Source organism: Rhodofomes roseus (genome assembly GCF_022264815.1).
Source record: "Rhodofomes roseus strain CIRM-BRFM 1785 chromosome Unknown C8Q71scaffold_6, whole genome shotgun sequence".
NCBI classification, from domain to species: Eukaryota; Fungi; Basidiomycota; class Agaricomycetes; order Polyporales; family Fomitopsidaceae; genus Rhodofomes; species Rhodofomes roseus.
In genome coordinates, this window is record NW_025952962.1 from 1,509,326 (window position 1) to 1,534,585 (window position 25,260).

General features: G+C 55.8%; 10 protein-coding genes across 10 annotated transcripts; 4 read left to right on the plus strand and 6 right to left on the minus strand.

The window, feature by feature from the left end:
* Positions 1-375: 375 nt before the first annotated feature.
* On the minus strand, positions 376-2,635 carry C8Q71DRAFT_749663 (uncharacterized protein). Its single transcript, XM_047923217.1, has 4 exons — positions 2,016-2,635; positions 1,546-1,965; positions 1,433-1,475; positions 376-1,373 (listed from the first exon to the last, which is right to left on the minus strand). Exons 1-4 carry the CDS (start codon positions 2,336-2,338, stop codon positions 696-698), a joined length of 1,464 nt encoding a protein of 487 aa, XP_047781235.1. The 5' UTR covers positions 2,339-2,635; the 3' UTR covers positions 376-695.
* Positions 2,636-5,428: 2,793 nt separating this feature from the next.
* C8Q71DRAFT_749680 (uncharacterized protein) lies at positions 5,429-5,771 on the minus strand. The gene has a single exon (XM_047923218.1). It carries the CDS (start codon positions 5,711-5,713, stop codon positions 5,489-5,491), a length of 225 nt encoding a protein of 74 aa, XP_047781236.1. The 5' UTR covers positions 5,714-5,771; the 3' UTR covers positions 5,429-5,488.
* Positions 5,772-7,924: 2,153 nt separating this feature from the next.
* C8Q71DRAFT_749686 (uncharacterized protein) lies at positions 7,925-11,892 on the plus strand. The gene is made up of 8 exons (XM_047923219.1): positions 7,925-8,084; positions 8,132-8,266; positions 8,403-9,387; positions 9,448-9,558; positions 9,612-10,015; positions 10,092-10,280; positions 10,334-11,173; positions 11,238-11,892. Exons 2-8 carry the CDS (start codon positions 8,206-8,208, stop codon positions 11,648-11,650), a joined length of 3,003 nt encoding a protein of 1,000 aa, XP_047781237.1. The 5' UTR covers positions 7,925-8,084; positions 8,132-8,205; the 3' UTR covers positions 11,651-11,892.
* A 37-nt stretch (positions 11,893-11,929) lies between these two features.
* On the plus strand, positions 11,930-12,962 carry C8Q71DRAFT_514218 (uncharacterized protein). The gene is made up of 2 exons (XM_047919068.1): positions 11,930-12,158; positions 12,216-12,962. The coding sequence occupies exons 1-2, from the start codon at positions 12,006-12,008 to the stop codon at positions 12,696-12,698; spliced, it is 636 nt and encodes a 211-aa protein (XP_047781238.1). The 5' UTR covers positions 11,930-12,005; the 3' UTR covers positions 12,699-12,962.
* Positions 12,780-14,779, minus strand: C8Q71DRAFT_514168 (histone acetyltransferase). Its single transcript, XM_047919067.1, has 5 exons — positions 14,623-14,779; positions 13,574-14,568; positions 13,479-13,524; positions 13,099-13,430; positions 12,780-13,038 (listed from the first exon to the last, which is right to left on the minus strand). Exons 1-5 carry the CDS (start codon positions 14,701-14,703, stop codon positions 12,861-12,863), a joined length of 1,632 nt encoding a protein of 543 aa, XP_047781239.1. The 5' UTR covers positions 14,704-14,779; the 3' UTR covers positions 12,780-12,860.
* A 178-nt stretch (positions 14,780-14,957) lies between these two features.
* On the minus strand, positions 14,958-17,624 carry C8Q71DRAFT_856098 (DEAD-domain-containing protein; the record flags this gene model as incomplete). Its single annotated transcript, XM_047927255.1, has 3 exons — positions 14,958-15,365; positions 15,427-17,479; positions 17,527-17,624. The coding sequence occupies 3 exons, from the start codon at positions 17,622-17,624 to the stop codon at positions 14,958-14,960; spliced, it is 2,559 nt and encodes an 852-aa protein (XP_047781240.1).
* Positions 17,625-17,801: 177 nt separating this feature from the next.
* Positions 17,802-19,033, plus strand: C8Q71DRAFT_704053 (cyclophilin-like domain-containing protein; the record flags this gene model as incomplete). The annotated part of the gene is made up of 11 exons (XM_047920358.1): positions 17,802-17,952; positions 18,012-18,034; positions 18,089-18,233; positions 18,300-18,325; positions 18,381-18,415; positions 18,474-18,535; positions 18,590-18,600; positions 18,654-18,695; positions 18,744-18,792; positions 18,848-18,912; positions 18,971-19,033. The coding sequence occupies 11 exons, from the start codon at positions 17,802-17,804 to the stop codon at positions 19,031-19,033; spliced, it is 672 nt and encodes a 223-aa protein (XP_047781241.1).
* A 477-nt stretch (positions 19,034-19,510) lies between these two features.
* Positions 19,511-20,372, minus strand: C8Q71DRAFT_749699 (uncharacterized protein). The gene has a single exon (XM_047923220.1). The coding sequence runs from the start codon at positions 20,243-20,245 to the stop codon at positions 19,820-19,822; it is 426 nt and encodes a 141-aa protein (XP_047781242.1). The 5' UTR covers positions 20,246-20,372; the 3' UTR covers positions 19,511-19,819.
* A 210-nt stretch (positions 20,373-20,582) lies between these two features.
* C8Q71DRAFT_749703 (RlpA-like double-psi beta-barrel-protein domain-containing protein-containing protein) lies at positions 20,583-22,365 on the minus strand. Its single transcript, XM_047923221.1, has 8 exons — positions 22,146-22,365; positions 22,034-22,094; positions 21,542-21,985; positions 21,406-21,491; positions 21,344-21,351; positions 21,158-21,286; positions 21,057-21,100; positions 20,583-20,999 (listed from the first exon to the last, which is right to left on the minus strand). Exons 2-8 carry the CDS (start codon positions 22,078-22,080, stop codon positions 20,891-20,893), a joined length of 867 nt encoding a protein of 288 aa, XP_047781243.1. The 5' UTR covers positions 22,081-22,094; positions 22,146-22,365; the 3' UTR covers positions 20,583-20,890.
* Positions 22,366-22,597: 232 nt separating this feature from the next.
* Positions 22,598-25,028, plus strand: C8Q71DRAFT_703888 (uncharacterized protein; the record flags this gene model as incomplete). The annotated part of the gene is made up of 8 exons (XM_047920347.1): positions 22,598-22,930; positions 23,045-23,171; positions 23,219-23,685; positions 23,738-24,049; positions 24,105-24,486; positions 24,541-24,574; positions 24,624-24,775; positions 24,832-25,028. The coding sequence occupies 8 exons, from the start codon at positions 22,598-22,600 to the stop codon at positions 25,026-25,028; spliced, it is 2,004 nt and encodes a 667-aa protein (XP_047781244.1).
* Positions 25,029-25,260: the final 232 nt, after the last annotated feature.

The window sequence follows — 25,260 nt, forward strand, 5'->3', positions numbered from 1 at the left end:
TTCAATTGTGGACAGATAGTAATAAAGACGTACCGTGCCACTTGGAATACTGTATGTGTAGCGTTGAAGTCAGAAGTGAGCGTAAGGTGGCCATTTCGATCAGCTGCTGGAGCATCAGACAACCACAAGCTCTAGCCAGGTAAACGTCCACATCAGCATGGTCATTTATGGTGGCGAGTGCCTGACTCACCAGCGAATGCATATCACAGGAGATCCCCTAGACCGATTGGGCAGTAGTGCAAGCCTCGACGCGTCCCTGGACCTCACAGAGTAACGTCGCGTAGGTGTTCGGGAGGCCGGAGTGTTAGCGCGAACGTCATGATAGTACTCACCGAATCATTCAAAGGCAGGGGGGAATTGTCAACAGATCGTATGTCTGGTGTATACGGCTCGCTGCGAAAGCGCGAAGCTGCACGTATCTTGTTCGTATACATTGCGAATACAGGATATGAGCATATGCGGTGTACAGTATGTACTTGTCCGAAGACTTGATAAAACAAGCCCAACGCAGAGACGCAGGACTGATATGCAGTGTCTATGTCCTGCGGTAGTCCATGCTCAAAAAAGACGGGCGAGGATGCGTCCAGGGCACGGGTGGGTGTCATTTGTCTGAGGGACGCACGTGCAAGAGCAGACGGCCAGGATCAACTAAACGGTACCACTAATCGTCCCATATACCAACTCTGCTACAGAGTCTAGCAGAACATGCTTCGTATCCAGAGCCTGAAGCGTGCCCACCAGCCGCCGTTCCAGCCGGATGAGCGAGGCTTTGGTCCCACCCACATTGTCCCGGTACCGACGCGGATACGATTCTGCTCGTCTTGTCTTTCGTCGCCTTCTTCTATGTCGGCGAGTCGGCTCGAGTCTGGTTGAACAGTGAACCGTGGCATTGTCTTGCGGGAAATGAAGGGCGGGAATACTGAGAGTAATGAGATGTATTCGGGATTCGAGAGATCGGGGGCAGTCCATGTGCGCATGAATCCGTCAGTCTCGGACAGGTCCAGAGTATGGGACGTGGGCGAGAAGTAGTCGTCTACTTCAACGAAGGGAGTTGACGGACTTGTCGGTTCGTCCGCCAGTGTTGTACCTGATGTTGAGAGGTGCGCTATTGTGTTCGCGGAGGAGTACGATGTCGAGAGGGCAGGAGTATCCAGGAAGGGATCACTCGGAGCTCGAGGCCGAGGTCGCTTCGTCTGCGTGGTGGACGCAATAGGGGGCCCCTTCTGAGACGGCATCACGGAGATATCTACGGGGAATGGTTGTGATTGCGACCGGGAATGTATTGTGGACAGTGGAGCAAAAGCCGAGTAGGCAGCGGAATCCCTTTGTGATGTCGATCTCTTGTCAGAGGGTGCTTCTTCAAATGCCAGTACCTAGGCATAACGTCGATGAGACATATTCGGGACACCTACCGCCGAAGACAATGACTTACCCCTTTGAGGACATCGATGGCTTCCAGCATGAAATCTTTGCCGCTGCATTGGCGGTAAATCCCGAGGTGAGGAGACGTCAGATACAGCAACGATGTGCGCATAAGAGACTCACGCTGCTTCCTTGAAGACCGCATCATCAATTTCCCACTCGATTCTATATCCTCCAGCTCCTCCTAGATGTTCTGGAACCACTTGTAGTCTCATGACGGCCCATAGACCTTCAAAGAATGGTTTTGTGCCAGGCATACCCGTCGTGCACCATGTTCCAACGAAGCGCTCTAAGCGGTCATAGCGCTCCTTCTTGGCCAACTGCCCGTGAGGGTCAGCGCGAGAATGAGGCATGAGAGAACATCCCGGATGCGTTGCGCTGAGATGCGCTTTGAACTCGGCGTTCCTGCGCGCCTTGACGCTGGCGTGGTAGGCAGAACGGATAGACGCCTGGAGTCTGGCAAAAGGCGCGCGTTGGGAAGGAGGTAGGGTAGCAAGTGTCTGCGTCATTACACGCCCTGCGTTGTCGTTCTGCTCGAAGTACCTGCATGGCGGTCAGAGACAATTGGGATATCCGGAAGAGTTGTTGCGCACCACGCCCGGCAATGTTCCGCAAACTCCTCGAGCTCATTACGACCCGGTTGCGAAGGAGTGATCGACCGAGGTCGACTATGCGGTGGGGTCCGGCCTCCGGCCCTGGAGCGAGCACGGAACGATGGCGAAGTGGGCGACCTCAGCTTTGTGGGCGAGACTGTACGAGAGGGCGATACGGGCACAGTGGGAGACGCATCGTAAAGAAGGGGGTTGTTGGAGTCTCTGCGGCCCTCCGGTGGTGGTGACTTGAGATTGTGCGTTCGCAGGGGTAGAGGCGGTGGGCGAGGACGAGGTGCCTCCATCCTGTACGATGGCACAGACATGAAAGGAGGGATATTTAGTCTGTGTTCTACAGCCAGCAAAGGCCTGAACAAAGTTCACAGGGAATTCTAGCCTAGTCAACGGTGGATCGAACCAGGCCGAAACTATCGGGGTGCCCAGTAATGGATGTTTCGCGACTCGCTGGAGCGCGACTGCGCTCCTGAGGGACGTTGTGCGCGCGTCGCTGTGGGCTGAGAATGTCGCACGGCGAGTAGAGCGGTGGTAGCAGCGACCAGGTTGTCCCGCAGCCTGAACACTGGAGGCGTCTGTGGCCCGTATCCACGAGGCGCCGGCCCATGGGTTGCTCGCGAAGCCTCGCGTGATTATTTCCCGGGTTTAAATTTCAGCCACACTTTTGATCTTGGGCTCCGAGTCGGACGTTGAGCCCCGCTGAGACTCGGCCGGCACCTTCGGGACAGAGCAGATAATCGGTCTCTCCTCATCCCTTGCTGTGCTGGCATTCCGACGTCGACACACGGTAGGCTATTGATTTGTATGTTTCAGATTGATGGCATAGGTTGAAGAGACTAAAAGAGAGACGTTGTGTCTCGATGCGAGACTAGCATAGACCAGCCCAACATTCATGCGGTCTAGTCAGCAACGGAGACCAGTTCTGTCTGGTGTCTAACGTCTGGTCACGACCGAAACAGGCGATATTGGTTAGCGAATACACTGACTAATCAACTCAAGCCTCCTGTAGTCTTTCCGAGTCAAGACCGTCAGTCTCCTTGGCCCGAGCCTGAGGTCCTGCTACAGTTGCAGCCGCTGGATACAGCGACTCATGCGGACTATGATGATGCACAGCAGTGCCCGCCTCAAGCTGCAACCATACGCTCAGGCTTTGAGTTCTGAGATCCTCTATGGAACGCGGTATGTGATTCTTCAGGCCCGTGCACTCGTCACGATGCAGCTGACCCATGCAGGGCATATTGCCCCATCGGGCGATCGTAAATGGAAACCACTGTGCCCGCAAGTCTGGATCTCTTGGACAGCGGGGTGCCCGCAAGCTGTACGACATCGAAGCGGTGGTAGTCGGCAGCAAAGTCGACTTCTCACTGCAGCGGCGCCGAGATAACCATCTCACTCCCGGAGATTTGCGTTGTCCTCGCGAAGCCCGAGTTGAGGCCTTTACCATGCCCTTCATCGCAATTGTATTGAGAAGCAGAGATTGCCGAATATTTTACGCCACAAAGGTAGGTTGCTTGATCCTGAGGTGTCACCGAGCGCCAAGTCGTCCAGAGCATCATCCGCCGGCGAAATTCAACCTTGACAGCGCAGGACAGCGCATTTATGACCAGCTGGCGCTGACGCGCATTCCTCGACGAACCTCTCTTTCAATGCTATCCGACTTTTCACCGCGGCTCATCTGACACCTGAACCCCGTAGCAGTATGCCTAGTTCCTTGGCGGTACTGTCAATGACATGGTTCTCCGCGACTGATTTCTGACTGCATAGATCCTCGCTCGTCTTCTATTTACCGGCGATGCACAGCCCGAGTTTTGTCCGCTATTGACTTTACCCTCCGTGTGACGGTGCACAAATTCAACGTGCTTCCGCCGCATTGTGCGGTTCTGCCGACAGCGGCGACATAGCCCCGAGTATATCGGCTGCCCGGATTAGTGCCGTCGGTCTGCAATTGGCGCGGTATGTAGCTCGAGAATCAGGCTACCAGGAGGAAAATCGCCGGCGACCTTGATTCGGGCATTGACATCAGGGATAGCAACATAGGTTCGTGCCCAATTCTGGCTATATGCTCCTCAATCTGAATCATCCTGTTATTCCGCGATGCACCTGATTGTAACGGCCAAGTGTTGTCACGCTTAGCCAGGGTCGCTATTGGCTTTGATCCGAGCGAAAATAAGCTTGAACGAGAGGCCCATCCGGCCGTCTCACCGACAAGGCTGGCCCTGAAGCCAGAGGATTTGGTGTAGATATGCATATGGTAAGCATCTCATGCATGGTACACGCATTCTCAACGCCTTCTCCCACTCCAGTCTTACGTTACTCCGTTGAAGCGGAACGAAGGGCGCGTCTTCTGGAAAAGTACGGACTGGGCGGCGAGGGGGCGGGCTTTGGATGTCCCATTTGCACGACGTTCTGGGATCAGTCGGTGGCGCCCCGAGGTAAAGTCATGTCCATTGACTGCAGTCTCCGCCCCCTGTACAGCTGACTACACGCTGCCGCAGCCTTCACAGAGCGAAGCAGCACGCCGACCGTCGCCTTCGCTGGACAACAGCCCGTTCACAGTCGGATGGGTGGTTCTTCCATAGCTACCGATTATGAATCCTTGATTGCGTTTTCCCTCTCGGCGGATATCGAGTGGCATCCATGTTCATGCGAGCCTTGCTCAGCGGCGAGGGTCCTGAGCGCATAATCAGATGCGTCATTATTCCCCTCAGATTCTATCGTAACCGCCATGTCGTTCTTGGTGAGGCCATGAACGCTGTCAACTACCTGGCATCGATAGTCACTCTTCTCACTGAACTGCGTTCACAGATTGATACCCCTCCCGATCCTGTGAGAGACTTTAGTACGTTACGTGGCCGCGAGGAAACGCTACGATATCATCCACTCCCCGCGAAAATTCGATTACGGAATGGTCGAGCGCAACCGGTGCCCGTCGAGAGGAACTCGCGAACCTTTACTCGCAGTTACGGACCCGCTCCTCGGGAGAAGTCAAGTAGGCCGGCCGGCCAAAGTGGCTTCCTACTCGCTGCCGGGTAGATACCCACTCATTGAAAGTACTATCAGGAACGCTCGGACGCCACAACACATGGTCGTGAATGAATCGATTGCTCCCTGTGTCGACGGCCTGTGGTCGACGGCGATGATGATTCAGGCAACGCATCCATCGCTGCGCAGGCCCGACACGTGTGGCGCACTGTCGCATCTTGAAGACCGGGCATAGGGCGCATTCAGAACCATGTGGATGAATCAAAACGATCGTCGCTCCTCCTGCATGCCAGAAGGCGTTGTTTCGCATTGACCTTTGACAGCTCGAACGAGACATGCAGACATCAGGTAACTTATACCTTCCTTACGGAGTTAGCTCCCCTATGCTCACCAATCACCCCAGCTCCGCCGCTGACATCCTGTAATGCTGTCATACTGAAGGCCCGTATACCGCGTTTTGATCTTCCTGTGACATGAAATCATCTGCCGTAAGGTCTATAACTGCTCAAAGCGCGACATATCACTGCTGTTATCACAATTATTGCTTGTGTACGGTATACGTCAAGTCCCGCTCCCACGGCCCCATGAACGAGGTGTCTCCCTGACATCGCGAAAGGTGGCACTGGGGTATCTGTCGTATCAAGCTTTGCGTGCCTAGCAAGACAGAAACCTACAACGGCGCACCAGCCAAAGACCCGCTGCATGAACGTTGATCCCTCCACACAGCGTCGGTACTAATTTGGCAGGAGTATCTGATAGAACCCCGCGCACCACACAGCCGAAGATTCGCGGAAGCAAATGAGATGTGTAATCTCAAACTGTAAGTCAGGCCCCCTGCGGGATTGGCCTGTCACCCTGGCTCGCAAACCCATCCCGTGATTGGTCGTCTGCTGCCGCGGGGCTACAGGGACCAATCTTCGAGCGTTCCCCGAGGGCAAGATACGTATCGATAGAATCTCACTACGATTCCAATAAGACATCATACACTGAGAGATATCGCCATTGCGCGAATCTATTGGGAAGCACTCTGGGTGCCCGGAATCTCACGACAATATGCCGGGCCCGGGAAATAAGATCCATACCGTGTCGAGTGTCGAGTGCTCGGTGGATAGCTATGGTCTAGCGTACCACTGACGAGGGCGCCATCAAACAACGTACGGTATCTCCGTGCTTCTCTCGAGGATGGAGGGTCGGGTAGACACATGGTGCGTCCCAGAAAGAGCAATCCAGGGGGAGCTGCTGCCACAGTCGGGACTATCCAGGCGCTGCGACAACATTGAGCAAGGAGAGATAGCAAGACAGGATCTCCCTGTGCCATATGCCCGATGCCGTACGAGGTTGATTTACCTAGGCTCGCATGGAAAAGCGGGAGCAGTCAGTGCGTTCATCCTGGAGCACAACGTACCTTACGGGATGCGGTTAGCACCAGGAGTCGCGGCGCGAGATCCGCCTCGCACGCCGTCGGGCCTGAAGGGCGTCGTCGAGGTGAGTTCCCGAGTATGAGTGCGTGTGCTGCGTCGAGGGAGTCGACATCCCGAGGTAAATTGAATTCAATAACATAATTGCCGGCGTATATCCCGATGCCCATCAGCGCCCGACACCTATGATGCGTATGTGTCATCTCGGGAGCCGTCGCGAGCTTTCCGTGCGGTTGCAGCCAAGTTTCAGCCCTAGATCAAGCAGCCGTAATGCTGCTGGTCGCAGCTGGAGAATAAGAGACGTAGGGCTGCGGAAGGTGATTCAGAAGCACGTTTGGAAAATCGCCGGAGGACAGAACAGGGAGAGCCATATGGCCAAAGGTACCGATGGCATCCGCTCTGTCGGATGGGCTTCGGACCGCCACGCTCATCCCTGCCTGCACAGTGTAGTCATCGGGGGGTTCCCCAAGGGAACATCAGGGCGACTCGTCCGTACTTCGACTTCGGAGGAACGAAGAATGCAGGACGCCAGCAGGGGGCCATGTCCTCCCGCCGCATCTTGGAGCACATGTGATGACAGTGGATTCTGCAGGGTTCCAACGGCTTGGAGAAGTAGGCCCACCCGGCCGGAATGTCGATCAGTCAAACGAAGACAAGGGGAAGGAAACAAGCTCACGGTTGAACGGATGAGGCGGGACCACGCTGAAGCCTGGCAGACGTTGCGCCGCGGTGGTTATTGGGCAACGGCCGGGCAGTGGTGGCACCTGCTGGTGAGAGTCAGTACGCCGGATCGTGCTTCGCCTTATGGCACCTGTCAGTAGTGCGGTGCGTGAATCCAGTGCAAGGCGATCACTGGAGTCTGGTTGCCTAACGAGCCCAAAATGGACCCGGTTATTTACGATGCGATCTCCAGGTTGCCCGTAACCACCACCTGGTCTCTTGTCCCGTCGCTCATGTGCGGATGGGGCGTTCGAGGCGCGGAGGACAGAACACTGGAGGAGAAGTCCGCCGATGAGATAACGTCAAGGGAATGCACTCGACACCACAGACTGAGGGGCGGCCACCAATCGGGTGGGCAAGCAAAAAGCTCGGAGCGGGGCAAGTTGTCGGGCCCAGCCAAGAGAAGGGAGGAGACGTGGCCATTGGATGGAGAAACACGCCGATTGGGACGCCGATTGGGACAGATGTAGGGCAAATGTACATGGGGGCCGCGAGTGGCAGGGCCGGTGATTGAGCTGCTGATGGGAATAGGTGAGATTGAGTAGAAGAAGAAGAGGACGCGATGGAATCGTCGTGGAATCGTCGCGGACGGCAGGTGTGATTGATAGGTCACTCGCATAAGGTTCCGTTCAGCACGGCTTCCATTCACAAATTACCGTCGGAAATTGAAGTCGGGTTGGCAACACGGTCACGCCTGGGGCCTGTGCGATGACTGTCCGGTGGGAATGTATATATACGAGGGGCAGACGAGGAGAGCTGATTCCGGACACCTGTACTGCCGCCTCGGTCGTTAGGCAGCCTGCTTGAGCTTGTTGTGTTGTGTCTACTTGACGCGGCGGACACTTGTCGGGCGCGTGGCCAGGACTTAGTAACGCCGCCTGCACGAATAGCCGGGCGCTGAGTTGGAGACGTTGACGGTTGCCCGCACGGAATAGAGGTGAGTGTGCGGCGGAGGCGGCGGGCGAGTGCTGACGGGGACATCAGAGTAGCTGCATCTGCCGCGGGGACACCCAGCGGACATCTGATCCAGCATCCAGCGCTGCTTCTTGATCAGGACGATGGCGTCGACGGCCTGGCTGCCCCTCCACTCGGCATCTCCCGATCGCCGATCAGACTTTGGTATGTCGCATAAATAATTCTCATTTCCTGATCGCGTCGACAACGTGCCCCGGCGCCGTCTCCGCGACTCTGTCCCCGCCACTCCCCTCCCGCCACCCTCTCCTCCTCGTCCGGCCGTACTGACCGAGCTGCCCAGATATCCTGAAGTCCTCTGCGGGCAACTCCTACACCCGCGAGCGCAAAATGTCCATCGACTTCACCCCCTCGGGCACCCCCCAGGGCATGTACGGCCAGCCCGACCTCGACCACCCCTTCAGCTCCCTCCAGTCCGGTGGCGAGCTGGGCTCGTCGCATCACTCCAATGGCACCCCTGGGGGCGCCATGCACATGAATCCCCACTCTCTTGATCGCGTAGATGCCCTCGACGTCCCGGACCAGGGTTACGACATCTTCTCCGGCCCATCCTCCAGCTCTCTGTCAGGCCAGCGCTTCAACGCGACCACAGGGCCCTCTTCCTCCATGCCCACCAACTATAGCCTCGGCAACGACGCTATGTACTCCCAGAACCCCTTCTCCGACAGTATGTCGTCGTTCCCTACCTCTAACACCGGCTCATACGACATGATGGGCGGTCTCCCCTCCACTCTCGGTAACGGTAAACCTTCGTCGCTCACGCCAGGTGACGGCGTCAGTAACTTCCACCGTCCTTCTGGCTTCTCTTTCGGCGGTCAGGCGAAGGACTTTCACGGTCACGACGTCTTCCAGGACGTCGACAGACGCGCTGGTAGTGTTGGCTCAGGGAACTACCACTCCGAGTTCAGCAATGACTACGGTGCCATGAGCAGCGGTCCCGGTATGGGCATGGGCTTCAACCCCTCACAGCTGCAGCAATTTCCGGACCGCATGGGGCGTATGTCTACTGATTCGCGATACGTCTCTCCTCTCTCGCTTCCCAACCACCTGCACCAAGGCCCCGGGAGTGATATGCTACGTGGGGTCAATCCTCATGCCATGCATGGCTTCAGGTCCGATGGTTCGCTGCCGTCATATGATGACATGGGTCAGTATCTGGCGCCCAATCCTCAAGGAGACTTCCCCCTTCGAATTCCAAGCGTCGACTTATCGCGCATGCGCCTTCAGCAGTCGTCTGCTGCCGCCACCGACTTGCAGACTTTCATACGGTATGTATTTGTGTAGCTCCTCTATGATATGGCCATTGACAGGGCACCGGGCACCCTCAGCCCGTACCTAGACCAGTATGTTCGGTCGACCAACCGACTAGCGTTCGGCGAGCGCACAGTCATCGTTATGTCCAGTAAGGTTGCGCAAAAGTCGTACGGCACTGAAAAGCGGTAAGCGCAAGGAGCCTGTAGCATTCTATTGTTCCTGACCATCACAACCGCAGCTTCCTTTGTCCCCCGCCCACCGCGATCATGATTGGTAATTCATGGTGGTCCGACGTCGTCCGCCGGGGCGAAGAGCCCAAACTCTGCCCTCCCCGGGTGGTCGTCTCGATCTCCGGCGAACCTGCGCCGCAAGAGGGGACCATCGAGTGGACAGGCGCAACAGGCAAAGCGTTTGACGTCTCTGACCCGCCCAGCGGGACTACGTATCTGGGGCGCTGTGTTGGCAAGCAGCTCTTTATCTCTGACGTCGACGAAAAGAAGAAAAAGGTCGAAGCCCTCGTTAAGATTATGGCGCCCTCCGCCGAAGACGAGCCGGAGCGCGTGATAGGGATCTTCCCCAGTCGCCCGATCAAGGTCATCAGCAAACCGAGCAAGAAGAGACAAAGCGCTAAGAATCTCGAGCGTACGTTGGCGTCCCGCATCGTTGTCGGGATTATGTAAAGTGCTGACCTTTCATCTTTGATGCGTGCCCGTCGCAGTGTGTATCAATCATGGCTCTACGATCTCGTTGTTCCACCGTCTGCGCTCGCAGACGGTGTCAACGAAGTATCTCTGCGTGTCGGGCTCCGGGTCTTCGTTCAAAGGGTCTGACGGCGCGCCGCTCATGGGCTTGGATCAGCGGGTACGGACACAGACACCGTCATTCATTGCCCGGACGGCCAGTTGGGGTGTGCAAGTTTACAATGAATTTCTGATGTCTTCGCTGATCTTCTGAATTTAGACCCTTTTATCGTGTACATTGTCGACGTCAACAAGCCCGCCGGTGGAGTCGACTCGCCGCCTCCGCCGCCGCTCTTCCCCGAGTACCCCTCGCCGCCGCCGAATGCGATCCCGTTTACCAACAACGGGTCGCAGATACCCGTCTACTACAATCAGACGGTCGTATTACAGTGTCTGACTTCGGGTGTTGTCAGCCCTGTGCTGATTATTCGGAAAGTCGACCACCAGACGATTGTTGTTGGCGGCGGTCTTCAAGAGGGCGCGAAGGGCATTGCCGACCACTACTGCTCAGTAAGCGAAGTGTGTGGCGATCCCGTGTCGCAGTTGCACAAGATCGCGTTTGAGGTGTACGATCCCAGCCGCGGCGCTCCGGAGCCCGGCACCCCTGGCCAGAGCGGCGCTTTCCTCTCGTGCATGGGCGAGAAGGTCAACACCTACCGCCCGGTCGAGGGCCGCCAATGGAACTCTCCACAAGGCGGTGCGTCGCGCGACGGCGACTCGCCTACGGCAACGCCTGCTTCGCCGGGTGACACCACGCCGACGTCTACTGCCGGTTCTGCGGACTATTTCGGCTCCGGGAGCATGAGCAGCACCCCGACGTCGCCGGACGCGACTGATTTCCCGACCAACGACGGTGGCCGAGTCAAGAAGCCCAAGCGAGGATCGTCGAGTACGGGTGGCATCTCGAAGCCAGCCTCCCAGAAGGGGAGACGACGGCCAACTTCCGCGGGTTCTGCAGGCTCTGGACGTCGCGGCTCCGCGAGCGATTCGACCGCATCGTCAGGGGCCCTCTGGCAGGTTGACATCGGCGAGACAAGCGTGTGGACGATCGTGGGGACCGGTGAGTGGGATCGTCGTCTTCTCTCTTCCATTCAGAGCGATGTGCTGATCATCGTCTCCTACAGACCAAATCCGGTACAACTTCTACGTGCCCCCCGTCCTTTTCGACAACCAAAATGCTCCTCAGACTGGCTCGTTCCCGATCCCGTCGAAGCCTGTCACTCCCTTCCCAGGAGTGGTGAAGTACCTCCCGCCCGACAGAGCGGCGGAAATCCCGAAGCACCACACGGCTGGGCGAGCGGCTCTCGCGAAGCCGAACCCTCATACGTCGAAGATGCTCACCGTCTATGGGGAGAACTTCTCCAAGACGGATCCTGTCACCGTCTTCTTCGGGTCAGAGCCCTCGCCTTATGTGGAGGTTCGGTGCGGCGAGGTCCTCGGGTGCCTGCCGCCAGAATCGCAAGTCACAAAGCGCCGGCCCATCATCCTGGTGCGTTACGACGGCGTCGTCTTCCCCTCCAACGTGATGTATCCATGAACATTTTTATACCTGCTGTCCGCCCCATGTGTACATATGCTCCTATTGTCGCGCTCCTACTGTTCGTTGGTCTACCTCGCATTTACTATCGCATCTCTCGCTATCATGATTTATCGTCTGTCCTTGCAGTAGATCTATATTGTTGCGCATCCGTCGGATTTGCTGGTGGATATGAAGCCTTAGGCCGCTCTGTACTTGTATCGATAGAATCGGAATAAACATGTCTATCCTGTGTCGCTCCCTGCTATCGCACGTCATGAAGATTTGAAGCGCGCAGTCCCGCGCTCCCGCCACCGCAGCCACAGCGCAACGTGATGACCGCGTTCGTTCGAATGCGACGTGACCTCATACCATCATGTCCATTCTCTCTGCACCCGCATCGCTATGCGATCTATATGTCGAATACCTTTGGAATTATCAGTCGGGCTCTTGGGTCGACAAAGCAGCATCAATGTTTCGCGTGCTGGCCTTCCTGTCCATCCTGCCGTTCGTGATCCTGACTCTATTGGTATGCACCATCTTACGTTGCTTCACGTTACCTCCGGGCCCTCATGGACTCTCCAAGGATGTAACATCATACGTGATCGCTCGGACGCTTGGTGTCATCGACGACACGAAGGCGTCGACAAGTGAGACAGGGAGCGTCCCGATCGAGGCCGACACACCAACTATAGTCATACACCCCGAAAGCCCCCCGTCGACCCAGACGACTTTGACTACCCCTCCTCCTACGTACTTTCGCGGTCCATTGGAGGAGGAAGGGAATCTGGAGCTGTCCGGGGTCGGCATGTTTTCTCCCGTACCTTCTCAGCCACCTTCTCCCACAATCTCCCGACGCGAACTCGGCTCGCACATGCACAACATATCTGAGGAGCGAATGGACGAAGGCATACATGCGCTCCATGCCGACCGGCCCGCCTCTAGGGCTTCGAGTAGCGGGGACTCGTCCTTCGCGATGCTTGATCAAGAGTCAAGTGCTGAAGATGCACCAGTGACGCTCCGGCGGAGGGCACCAACGGGAGCAGTCTCCTCTCGGGAGGACTCGTAGCATTGTCAGGTCGGCTGTAATTTATCATTTGGCTAATTGCGAGAACAAGAATCTGATTGTCCAATCCTACATAGCGGTACAATGTGATACAATACAGAAGGCGCTGTGTGCCCCATGAACGTCCGAATGCCAAACCGCGGTCCCGAACAGTGCTACGGAAGTCTACCAGCCGAATCTCAGCTGATCGCGAGTAAATACCGGTGGTTTCCATTGGAGACAATCCGGATGGATGCGCCGCCTGCGCTTCTCCATCCTCTTCTTGTGCCGTTCCTGGAGCGCCTCGGGGATAGAGATGACATGCTGGCCCTTGTAGTGCTTGAACAGTTGCAATGTCGTGCATCTGCAGATGCGGCGATAGTGCGGTCAGGTACGGTGATGGTGGATACAGCTAGGAACGCACGTATTCATGACATCCGCATGGGTGATTGCCGTCTTCTGTGCGATGTCGTCAATGCTAATATCGTCCGTCGTATTAAGTAGCAGTTCGATGATCGTTTCGGACCAGTACGCGCGGTAGCCCAGAAGTCCCAGGTCGCTGAGTGGCTTCTCCGGGCTACCGAGCTTCCCTTCCTTCTTGCTGAGTTCATAGGAGAACTCGATGAGAAGCTTGCCGTAACCGAAGCGCTGGTGCTGCGGCAGCGTCAGGATACAAGCGACATTGTAATTGTCCGCCGACTCCTTCTCCTTGGAGAAATAGCCAATGATATGACAGCCCGTCGAGTCTCGGTGACACTAGATAGTCATGAGCACAGATGCGTCGACAAAGATAGCACGACGTACCATGACATAGTACAGGAAAGGAGTGACATCGTAGTACAGGGTTTTGCTGATAGACAGTAAGCACAGCGGTATCAGCGAAGGTAAAGGACACGTACTGGTCAAGAAAACATTTGGACAGTAAACTCAGGTTTCGGCACCAAGCCAACTGCTTCTTGCCATCCAGCTCGAAGAACGAAATATCCTCGTGGCGATAGATCTCGTTCCCCGGCGGATGGAGCAGGGTGCACCGTTTGCGATGTCGAGAGAGCATGAACTGGCTAGGAAAGCAGGATAGACAGAATTCGCAAAGGTACAGTACCGGCAGGTGAGCGTATTCGCGAGGGTACGGACTGAAGTACCACGCGTCGACTTCGTGTTTCCCGATCTGTAGGCGGTTCAGATTCTTCACCCGTGCAATCTCTGAGATGGACTGCGTCATGGAGCCAGATGTCCGTAGCTTCTCTATCTCCTGCTCTTTGCTGAACGTAGCAAGGGGCGCAGGCGGCGGTGGTGTGCCACTAGCATCAAGATCGAGCACCTCCTCCCCTTCAGCATCTACATCCATCTCGCCGTCCGCGTCTGCGTCCAGGTCCGCATCATCGTCGTCCTCCTCCTCCTCGTCATGTGGGACTTTCCGCTTCAAGGAGACGTTCAGAGCAGGGGATGGGCTAGGTGCGCCTTCAAACGTCGGCGTACCAGGGAGTGTCTCCGGCTCAGTCTTCACGGATTTAGAATGCGACAGAGCGTTAGACGTAGCCGCCTTTTTGAGCAGAGACTGAGCACGGCTCTTCCCTGGCGGCGCCTTCTTTCCGGCTGACTTCTTCGCAGAAGGGGGTGCTTTGGGTCGCGGCCACTCAAGGTCTCTGCTCAGAACGAGCCGAGAGCCCGAGATCCAGTCATCCAACCGTTTGTTGAACTGGTCCCAGTGCACGAAAAACTCGAGTCTGTCGGCAGGGTCCTGAGACTCCTCTTCCTTGACGACGCGCTTCGGGTGGCCACCGTATGTGCCACTTGGCTTGTCACGTATGGAAAGGATCTCTGCAAGTCGTTCCTCCTCCTCGCCGTCGGGAGTCTTGCGACGAGCATAGACTTTGCAGCCTACAGACACCGTCTGAGAGACGCGTAAGCGTTGTGGCGGTGCCACGTAGTCGCTTGATGGGCTCACCTGTATACTATATGCCCCTCCTGGCGTAATCGGTGGTGGATCCTGGTGGCCTTCGTCTTTGGGCGTATTATGACCAGCCATATGAAAAGCTACGGGGACGCGATGGAGGAGAACGATGAGCGCAATGTAGAAGACAATCGACTCAGAAAACCGCTAGATATTACCATATTAGGTTTCGAACATATGACTAAGCAGCCTGTGGCGGATGGGTGCGCTGTGATTGAAAGTTGACGAAAGCATGCACATTCCAGTAATCCTGAGAGTAATCGAGAGCTGTAGTATGTAGTCAAGGAATCAAGCGTACAGTACATGAAACGAACGAATGGACATATGATTCATGTCCGCATCCCCTGTGCCAGCTTTTCGAGGTCGTAGCCACCAGCGATCTGGAACTCGGCCGCACCAGAGCTGACCATCTTTCCGCCCTTCTTTGTGAGACGACCCTGTTCGCGAACCACCTTTTCCATGCGTCGCTCTGTTTCCGCGACGTCGACACCGTCATCCCCGTCTGGCATTCTCTGTTTCGAGGCGACAGAGGGTTTGCGTCGTTGTTTCCCTGCCTTCGGTTTGGGATTAGCTTTGAACCCAGCTGCAACGGCAGTCGGAGCGTCGCGCAGCGCGAAAGCCTTAGCCAAGTGCCCCAGGTGTAGATGACGGATGTGGAAAATGTGCTTCTCGCTCGAAGGATGTGTGGCATACGCACGTACATGCGAGCGGAAGGCTTTCCGCGCGAGTTCGGCGTTCTAAACGCATTCGAGTAGATCATGAGCACACCATAAGGGTCAGGGAGCATGGATGACCTACGTGTTTGTCCTTGAGTACCCATCGTTCAAAAGAGAGCTGAACATCCGTGGCTCTCTCTTCGTATTCAATACCCTTACCACCGAAACCGTCTCGCAGAATGGCTTCCGCCTGAACGCCCTGCAACGAGACGGACTTCTTCTCTTCCCCTGCAGTGTGTTCTGTGTCACCCCGCATTTTGTCCTGGACCCACTTGACCCATTCGACCTCATTAGGTGAGACGATGCTCCAAGCTTCGCCGCCCTTGCCAACACGGGCTGTCCGTCCAACTCGATGCACGTACTCGGTCGCACCGCCCTCTGTGGGCAGATCGTACTGGACTACGGCGCGGACAAGAGGGAGATCAAGACCGCGGGAGGCGACTGACGTACACAGCAAAATCGAGGACGTCGGTGAATTCGCTTTCGTCTGCTTCGAAGAGGAAGCAGAGGAAAATCCACGCAACGAGGCCAGTCGGGTTTGTAGTGGAAGAGAACCGTGCAGGCGGAAGACAGAAGTATCCGGGAGGAGGGGTGATCTAGTTTCCAAACCCTCCGTAGCGGAGTTAGCCCCAGTTTTCCGTGGCCGGTTTGCGTCGTCGGCATCGCCGTCGGATTCCCCTTCGTCGGAAGTCGCAGAACCGTCTGCCTGGCCGTCACTGCCCATGGATGTGCCGCCGAGGAGATGCCAGTGGAAGTCAACGGAGTCCGTGGAACTCAGAAACACTATGATCTTCGTCCCACGCTTGCTCTGAGACGAAAGCAGAGATCGCAGCAACGCGACGAGCGTGACCAGGCGCAGTTTGAGAGGAACCACGACGTACTTCTGAGACAGCTGTGACGGCGGAGTGAATTGCTGGGGTTTCCCAGCGACGGAAAGGAGGTCGGTATCTTGCCGGGCATCGCGAGAGCCGAACACATTTGTATCGGCTTCGGTGGCCTTGATGATGATGGGGTTCTTCAGGGTCGTGCCAGCCAGCTTCTGCACGTCCTCGCGAATTGTCGCAGAACACAAAATCGTCCGCGTTTGCCGCTCCCAGTCCCAGCCTCCCACTTCTGAGCTCTTCCCCTCTTGAACAGCTTGAACGGCAAGTCTCCGACGCCCCTCTAAGCCTCTCAGGATGCCTTGGATGGTCTCCTCGAATCCAAGTTCCATCAACCGATCTGCCTCGTCGAGGATGAGCCAGCGGCACTTGCCGACGTTGAAAGAAGAGGTGTTCTGTAGATGATCGAGGAGGCGACCCGGCGTGGAGACAAGAATGGGCACCCCTTTACGTAGACGCGCCTTCTCGTGAGTGCGCGTCGAGCCACCGGACAATAGGCCGGACACGAGCCAGCGCGTGAGGCGTGGTGCTGAGTCGAAGCCGTCAGGTGCGTCAGGCGAGTCGTCTGAGGGCCTAAGGCGGAGCTTGAGAAGAACCTCCAGGACGTCCGAGATCTGCTTCGCAAGTTCACGCGTTGGGGCAATGATGATGGCGAGGGTTCCAATGGAGCGGTCAATGTAAGAAAGGGAGCTGAGGGGAAGTAGGTCCTGGATAATGGGAAGGAGGAAGGAGAGTGTCTTGCCGGAGCCGGTCTGGGATTGGATGAAGACGTCTCTCGGTGTACCATCGTCCATAGTCTCGCTCAAGATTGCGGGAAGGGCTGCTCTCTGAATAGAAGTGGGCTTCGCAATGTCCATCTTGGACTGAAGATGGGTGACAATAAGTGGATCAAGTCCAAGCCCGGCGAATGTCGAGGAATCTGCGAGGGGGGCATTGCTCGGGCGACCAACGGGCCTCGTATGATTTTGTGTCTCTGATGGCGCCACCTTCGGGTTCGACGTGAAGAGGGAGGATATAATCTGTGATTGTGTTCGAGGAGCAGCTCTGGCTGTGGTGCGCTCGTCTTCGTCTTGATATTCGTCCGAATGTGCGAGCCGTGGCTGCTTCGCAGACACAGTCATTGGTGCTCCATTGACGTGAGCAGAAGTACGGGGCCGCTTTGCAGGTCGCTCTCTTGTCTCAGAATTGACGTTCTGAGCTATCGACTCTCCTTCCGGTCTGACTTTTCTTTTTGCGGCCCGTTTTGCTGTCGCCCTGCGAGCGTCAGGTGAAGCGTGCTTCAGAGAGGTAGTGTTACTTACCGGTCAGTCCATCTTCCTCCCTTCTTCCCTCTCGGTGCGGGCTTTCCAGCAGGTGTCTGTTCGTCGACAGCGAGATTCAGCACGAGCCCGTCGTCCATGGCTGCGAGGACGATGTTCGCGAACGGAGGTAAGCTGGAGCAGACTGGCAGAGAAATTCAGCCCGATCTCGATCGTGATCACGCCCGGCAACTGCCCGCTTTCCGCCACGAGCCGCCACGTCGGTGCTGTGGCTACGCGCTCAGCAACTCTCACCTACTTCTCTATCCCCAGCTGCCATGTTTCTCCGCCGGTCACTACTTGCTATCCTCTTAGTCACAGTAGCGGCCTTCTTCTGTGCCCAATCTGTTGATGCTGCTGGGAACGGGCCGAAGATCACGAACAAGGTCTACTTCGACATCAAGCATGGTGACAAGGACTTGGGCAGAAGTACGTGTCAGGTCAACCTGCAATGACTCCGCCTGTATCTCATCCCCAATTTCGCCTAGTTGTCATCGGTCTCTATGGTGGTGTGAGCATCCTTCACCGTCTGACTTAGACGGACATCTGATAACCTGTTCACCAGACCGTCCCTAAGACAGTCGAGAACTTCCGCGCGCTCGCGACTGGCGTGAAGAAGGATGGCACAGTGCTCCCGGAGGGCTTTGGCTACAAGGCGTCCAAGTTCCACCGCGTCATCAAGAACTTCATGATTCAGGGTGGTGACTTCAGTACGTCTACTATATCCGTGATGTACACGAAGTGTGTCCGCTGAATGAGCGTGAACCGCGTTCCAGCCAAGGGCGACGGCACCGGCGGCAAGGTTCGTCGGCTGACTCTGCTCCTACTCCCTGTCGTCTGACCTTGTTCTCTATCAGTCTATCTACGGTGACAGATTCCCCGACGAGAACTTGTACGTGTTCCTCGACCATTGGCGTGTTCGTGAGTGCTCACCAGACAATGTCTTCTAGCAAGTTGCGCCACAGCCGTCCCGGTCTTCTGTCCATGGCTAATGCGGGCAGGGACACTAATGGTGATTGAGTTCTTGCCGACTTTCTGGTGCCTCGTTAATTCTCCGCTTTGACAGGCTCTCAATTTGTGAGCACTTCGCTGTCTCGTTTGCTCAGGTAACTCACAGATATGGACAATAGTTCATTACGACTGCTGTGACCAGCTGGTTGAACGGCAAGCATGTAAGTGTCGGTGTCTTGGGCGCTCCGCGATACTCACGATCTGCGCAGGTCGTCTTTGGCGAAATCGTGGAAGGCATGGACATCGTGACTATCATTGGTATGCTCCATGTTGCTCTAACCAGATCCGTCTTGTAACACTCAAACTCTCACAGAGGACGTTGCAAAAGGCAGAAACGACCGTCCCGTGGAGGACGTTGTGATCGCTGACTGTGGAGAGGTAGTGTCTGCCTTCATCTGCATACCGATCAAAGTTATTAATGCGAGTTTTGCTTCAGCTGCCGATCGAACTGCCGGTAGATGAGAACGGCAACCAGGTGCCTCTTCGCGGCGAGCTTTAACGGCCAGCCGTCTATTTGTGCAGTACAGTCGGATATGAACGAATCGCATCTTGTTGCTTACAGGTCATCGATCCATCGCCAGAGACGACTACCGCTGCTGGCACAGACGCAACAGGAGTCCCCGCTGTGCCCGAGATCGCTGAGGACAAAGAAGCCGTGCCCACCGCCGAGCCAGTAGACCAAGACATGCCTACTGACATGGACCACATCGCGGCGAGACCTGCGCCCGGTTTCTTCACATACATGTTCATTCTCTTCGCGCTCCTTGGTGCGGGTGCCCTCTTCTGGTACCTTGGTGGCCGGCGCATCTTCGAGCGGTTCGCAGAGTGGCGGCGTGAGCGTGCTCACTACCGCAAGGTGGCCGCAAACCGTGACTTGGAGAAGTAATTATCCTGGTGTTCCAACCCAGTCGTCGCTCGTTCCCTCCTGTAGACATTGCATCATCAATACATTCTCCGGCGTTGTCATGTCATACCTATTCGTTCCCCGTATGCTCGCAATCATTTGCACCGAGCAAGCCATGTTGAAACCAAGGGTTCAATGCTAATGCGGTGCAGTGCAGTACAAGCCTAATGTACGGTACTGGCTTTCGGCTCTCACATGGATCCACACCTCACGAGAGCAAGCCGGCTACCGTCTGTAGACTGTGATGCGGCGATCACGATCGAACACGCTTCGTCCCCTGAGACGATCGAGCTGCATGGACCTACAACGTTCGCGGAGTACAAGCAGCACGTCAATCGACTACGCCAACGTGCAGGGTCGCGTTATCGGTCAGCGCGCGCCCTAGTAGATCAACCAACTCTGCTCCCGCCCAGTCACGTCCTCCCATCCCTCCCCATCACGCCTCTCCCACGTCGCGACGCTGTCCACCTCGTCCTTGCCCAGCTTCAGCCCGTTGTACAGGTGGGGGAACATCCCTTCCCCGCCGCGCGGGCCGCAGACCTCCGCCTTCGGATCCTCCCACCGGATAAGCTTCTTCTCCTCTAGCGGGTCGTACGCGAGGCGGAGAACGTGCACGCGCAGCTCGTCGGCGAAGAAGAACTTGAGGGTGTTCGGGACTTGCCTCGAGGTGGAGAGGTGGATGAAGCCGGACGATTGGTCGAGCTCGCTTACTGGGAGGACGGCCGGCAAGGGATGATCAGGCGGAGGCGCGGAGGAAGGGATAAGCTTGTAGATGTAGGTTGGTTTCGCGTCTCCCGTTGTAGCCATCGTCAAGGATGAGCAGTCTGCAGTGCTGTGAGCGTACAGGCCTGGTGATGTCTGACTCGGAGGTGCACGGAAATAAGTTCTGCTGCACTGGCGGTCGGATTGCGTGTGCCACAAATCCAACCAGGGCGCCGGGCGCCGGATACCATCGCGTCTTCAGTAGTGTCACTGCCCGATCGAGTCCCGACCGCACATTCGTCGGCGGGCAGAGTCACTTCTCTGTAGGCCTCGTTTTCTTCATCTCGGTCAATAATCGAGGAGACTCGAGGTTCTCCTATGCATCACACGACAGTCGCGCGACAGGACATGCAAAGTTCCGCTTGCCGATAGACAGAAGTCGGAGGAGAGCACATGAACCCATGCAAAACCTCTGTCAATTGAGTTCTCGCCGGCCTTAAGCCTATTCGACACAAGCTCTCCGAAACTAGCAACCCCTTCTATTCCTGAGCCTCATCTACGGCGCGGCAGCCTCCTGAACCTAAGATAAACTACCGCACGCTTGATATCAAAATGGGGAACAACTGGGAAGAACGACCGATGAAATCGGTGCTCGGACGGCTCGGCCGCGAGCTTATTATAGCAAATACAACAATAGATTGTCTACCTCCGATATCACCAAGAAACCCTCAATATATCGTCCAAACCCAGCTATAGCAGATGAGATATGAGGACCAAGATGGCCGTGCATGCCAGAGAGACGTGTACAGCAGTTGTCGATGGAGCGGTCAACGCTGCCAACGAAGTTGTGGTATAAGGGCTGGGGCCAGTACATCAGCGTGAGCGTCGGCATGACAAGACAGACGAGGGGACTCACGGGATGCCGTTAGCATCAGAGTAAGAAGGGCAAGTGTCATTGCCCTGCGACGATAGACTCATCAGCAATTTTGTACATGATGTAGAGGCTGGTAGACGTACTGATGGATTCGCTGGACAGCATACGCTCCCACCTTCTGGGACACTGCCTAGCGCAGCGGCACTCTTGCCCCCTTCCCAATCTTGTGTGCAGTTTACCTCCTGGTAGCTTACGTTCCACACGCCAAAGTCCTGTGATCCGAAATATTATGAAGCTGCTCACGCTTATAGGAGGCGTATCATACTCACAGCAAAGCCTATCATAGCCAGCACATCAGCGACGTCTACATTCATGCGACGCAGAGACTCACCATATAGAGTCACATTGGATGGAAAGAAATTATCGGGTATTGAGCTAGATGGCCATGCTAAATCAAAGTTGATGTACGCGCCACCTCTGTGTTTTCTCATTAGATGTGCTCTCAGTGTCACAGTATGATTACTTACGCATTCGGTTTGCTTGTCGTCGCCGAGCACCATCCATTCCCTCCCAGCGGACATAGGTCCGTCACCTTCACCACAACGCTGCTCCGCTCATCCTCCGGAGGATAGAATTGCGGAACGCTTGTAAAAGCGTTCACTAGTGTCAGGTTAAAGCACCGGCCACATCCAGACCCGTACGCGGTGCTGCTGCCATACGCCATTTGTGACATCGCAGCAGTCGGGTAGTGCGTACTGTCTGCGGTACAGCCACAAGCGGCTATGAAGTTTTCGGGGAGAGTGTAGTGAGTCATAGTAGCATGTCCACTAGATGGGTAGTCAATCCAGTCTGTCGCCAGGGCCAGAGGAAGACAGAACAGAGCGGAGACCAGAGCGACGACCCAGCACAGATTTTGAGTGGGTGATATCATCTTTTCTAGCGGGTATACGTGACGTGAGGATGAAGGATATCTATGTCTGTCTGTCAGAACATCTAGATGAATAATACGGTACCAGGACCTAGTCGTCGAGGACAAGAAGATGGGCGTCGCACGGTCTAATTGCATGGAAGCTCGAGGCGCTTCAAAAAACTCAGTGATGTCAGCTGCATCTCGCTCATGTCCGGGCTCACCAGGAGTTGAGGCGACGTGCTAGCATACGAGATTCGAATGGCGTTACCTAGCTGAGCTGCTGAGGTCCATTGGGTGATTCCCCCGTCGAAGGTGGGGATAGCTGTAGACAGCAGTGCTTGCGCTGCGGGAAGGAGCGGTGTCTGAGGTCTCCCGACGCGACAAGGCCCAACGACCGCGAACGGCGCGCCGGCGACAAGTGCGTCGGAAGACATGCAGCAGCACCAGCCAACACGAATATTACTAGGCTGCAAGCTGATCTAGCGAGCTGTAGTGGAATATATGTATGTATCGGTTTGTGGCTTTGTGTTAGTGAGGCAGACCCTTGGAGGCGTGCAAGGGCGAATTTGATTGCATGGAGTGTCCGAGGTCTCGAGTTGCGCTCCTGCCGCCGCCGCTGTCGCCGACGACGTCGAGGGCCCCTCGTCCAAGCTGCTGTGCCTCGCTTACGACCATGAAAGTGTTATACCCTGCTCCGCGTGAGATAACCCAGCTTTCAGACGAGTTGCTGGCTGTCAAGATCGCTCGGCACTCGAACTGCTCCGCGTGCTCCTCGTGTCCAGGACTCCGACCACCACCAGGCGTTGAGGCCGTACTTGATTCAGGTGCACAACAAGGCTCGTCACCCTCGGAGTCGCAAGCACACGATGACCGTGCCGAGAAGTATCTCGATACCTGTGGGTGCGGTCATGGCGTCGTGGAGCACGGCGCGGACCCGTCTTCAATCGGTGCGGAGGAGTTCGCACGGAGAGGTCGCGCCGCAGTCCGACTGGATGAGCTACTTGAGGTAAGTAATCAATGTACATATCGGGTCCCCCAGGATGTCGTAACTCATTGTTCGCCAGGTATGGACGCTTGGGTCCTCAATACATCACTTGCTGAGGCCTAGAACCTCTACTAGGATGTTAACAAACTGCTTGACTTCGACTACGCGGACGATGATATCGACAGTCTCAGACAACAGATGACCCTCCCTGCGCGAACTCCGTCTCCCGCAAGTTCAATATCCGACGCCCTGAACGACCTCGGTAAGTTCATCGTTTGCGAGGCCTGTGTCCGCTGACACGTTGTTTAGTCCCATCATCTCCACAGAAAGCGCCATCCTCACCGGCGTCCTCGTTTCTTAGTGACGCAGCGGATGTCCTTGAACCACCAACGAAGAAGCGCCGGGTGTCGTTCTCAGAGTCGTCCCTGAGCTCTAGCAGTGACGATGACGAGGAAGAGCGACCACTCGCCGCGCGCAAAACCGCGCCCGCGCCGGCCACAGCTAACAAAGTCGAGGGTAGTTCAACCTCACGTGCCACCGGACACAAGCGTAGCGGCAAGCAACCCTCTAACAAGAAGGCGAAGAAGACACAAGCACGCACTGCGCCGGTGTCCATCGCCCCGCCCTCAGAGGCTCAGAAAGCGGATATGATGCGCCCTGCTGACGGTGCCAATGGCGAGATGAAAGTGAAGGTCGAAGATAGAATGGACGAGGGTCAACTTATGCGTCTTGCTACGGGTGTAACGGTGGACGCAACTGCCCCGTCTTCTGGCACGGTGAGTCAATTCTGCGGCGTAGATACTGGGATGCTGATGCGCTGGTGCATAGCCAACGTTTAAACCGGAAAAAATGGCCCACGTTGAGTTGCGCAAGGGCATCATCAGGGTCGTGGCGGTGGAGAACGATCGACAACCTCGCTCCTTGGTCATTCTTACAGGGTTGAAGACGCTGTTTCAGAAACAACTCCCAAAGATGCCACGAGAATACATCGCTCGACTCGTCTACGACACGAACTCCAAGTGTCTCGCAATCATCAAGCGAGGATACAAGGTGGTCGGCGGGATATGTTACAGACCTTTCCCTCATCGAGGCTTCGCAGAGATTACCTTCTTTGCCACAACGTCTGTTGACCAAGTCAAGGTGCACTTGCTATTCACATTGCTTCACGGAGTTCATGCTGACCTGTGATCCCTAGGGATATGGTTCCATGCTGATGGACCACTTCAAGGCGCATATCAGGAACACCTATCCCGACATGTGGCACTTCCTCACATACGCAGACAACTACGCAGTAGGCTACTTCCGAAAGCAAGGCTTCTCGAAGGATATCACGCTCGATCGTTCTGTTTGGGCGGGATACATTAAGGACTACGAAGGCGGGACGATCATGCAGTGCACGATGCTTGACAAGGTCGATTATCTGAACACTCGGGAAATCATGTTGCAGCAGCGAGAAGCGATTCTGAGCAAGATCAGGGAGATGAGCAGGAGCCATATCGTGTATGACGGCCTGCCCCAGTTCCGAGAAGGTGCGCCTGAGGGAGTCACAGTTGATCCAAAGGATGTCCCTGGACTGCGTATGTCTATTCAATTACATTGACAAAGATGACTCATTCATCGTATCCCTGTAGGGGAAAGTGGCTGGACGCCATCTATGATGACGGGGTATGTTTCCATCTCTATCTGGGATCGATACGTACTCATTGGCCGGCAGCCCTATACGGTCAAATGGCAAGGGCGCGGAACACAATCTCATGGAGAAGCTTCTGAGCAGCTTGTCCGAACATTCAAATGCCTGGCCGTTCCTGCAGCCTGTAAACGCTGACGAGGTTCCGGATTACTACGAAGTCATCAAACAGCCGATGGGTATGTACGCCTTGTTTGAACACAGGACATCCACGTTCATCATTCTTCACTGACAGACTTCAGCACGATGGAGCACAAGCTCGAGACCAACCAGTATTCGAATTTGGACGCCTTCCTGGCGGATGCTCAACTCGTTCTAGAGAATTGTCGAACATACAATCCGGAGGGGACGGTATACTACAAGAATTCGATCAAGCTCGAGAAGTTCTTGAAGGAACAGCTTGTGGTATATGGTGTCAAGAAAGAAGACTGATCGCAATCTAGTTTGCGGACATGGGTGCTCGGGTAACTTATTGCTCATCAATGTAACGTAGCCTTAATCAGTGTATCACTAGTAGGTCTCTGTCCCGTCCACGGGATCCAATTCTACGAGATCAAGTGCGGGATGACGCGGCTATGGTGCATACAAAGGGTTGTTCCTATGCTGACACTCTTTGCTCCTAGACGTACATATGCAAAGCAACTCTACTACGTTGTTCTCACCA

Coding starts and splice junctions, on each gene's coding strand:
- C8Q71DRAFT_749663 (XM_047923217.1), bottom strand. CDS start 2,338: ATGTCTGTGCCATCGTACAGGATGGAGGCACCTCGTCCTCGCCCACCG. Junction 1,476..1,545: donor GCGGTCTTCAAGGAAGCAGC/GTGAGTCTCTTA, acceptor CCGCCAATGCAG/CGGCAAAGATTTCATGCTGG. Junction 1,374..1,432: donor CCATCGATGTCCTCAAAGGG/GTAAGTCATTGT, acceptor CGTTATGCCTAG/GTACTGGCATTTGAAGAAGC.
- C8Q71DRAFT_749680 (XM_047923218.1), bottom strand. CDS start 5,713: ATGCAGCGGGTCTTTGGCTGGTGCGCCGTTGTAGGTTTCTGTCTTGCT.
- C8Q71DRAFT_749686 (XM_047923219.1), top strand. CDS start 8,206: ATGGCGTCGACGGCCTGGCTGCCCCTCCACTCGGCATCTCCCGATCGC. Junction 9,559..9,611: donor TCGTACGGCACTGAAAAGCG/GTAAGCGCAAGG, acceptor TCACAACCGCAG/CTTCCTTTGTCCCCCGCCCA. Junction 10,281..10,333: donor TGCCCGGACGGCCAGTTGGG/GTGTGCAAGTTT, acceptor TTCTGAATTTAG/ACCCTTTTATCGTGTACATT.
- C8Q71DRAFT_514218 (XM_047919068.1), top strand. CDS start 12,006: ATGTCCATTCTCTCTGCACCCGCATCGCTATGCGATCTATATGTCGAA. Junction 12,159..12,215: donor TCGTGATCCTGACTCTATTG/GTATGCACCATC, acceptor GGACTCTCCAAG/GATGTAACATCATACGTGAT.
- C8Q71DRAFT_514168 (XM_047919067.1), bottom strand. CDS start 14,703: ATGGCTGGTCATAATACGCCCAAAGACGAAGGCCACCAGGATCCACCA. Junction 13,525..13,573: donor TCCAAATGTTTTCTTGACCA/GTACGTGTCCTT, acceptor ACTGTCTATCAG/CAAAACCCTGTACTACGATG. Junction 13,039..13,098: donor CATGCGGATGTCATGAATAC/GTGCGTTCCTAG, acceptor CCGCATCTGCAG/ATGCACGACATTGCAACTGT.
- C8Q71DRAFT_749699 (XM_047923220.1), bottom strand. CDS start 20,245: ATGGCTACAACGGGAGACGCGAAACCAACCTACATCTACAAGCTTATC.
- C8Q71DRAFT_749703 (XM_047923221.1), bottom strand. CDS start 22,080: ATGCAATTAGACCGTGCGACGCCCATCTTCTTGTCCTCGACGACTAG. Junction 21,986..22,033: donor TTCTTGTCCTCGACGACTAG/GTCCTGGTACCG, acceptor AGACAGACATAG/ATATCCTTCATCCTCACGTC. Junction 21,492..21,541: donor ACGACAAGCAAACCGAATGC/GTAAGTAATCAT, acceptor GAGAAAACACAG/AGGTGGCGCGTACATCAACT.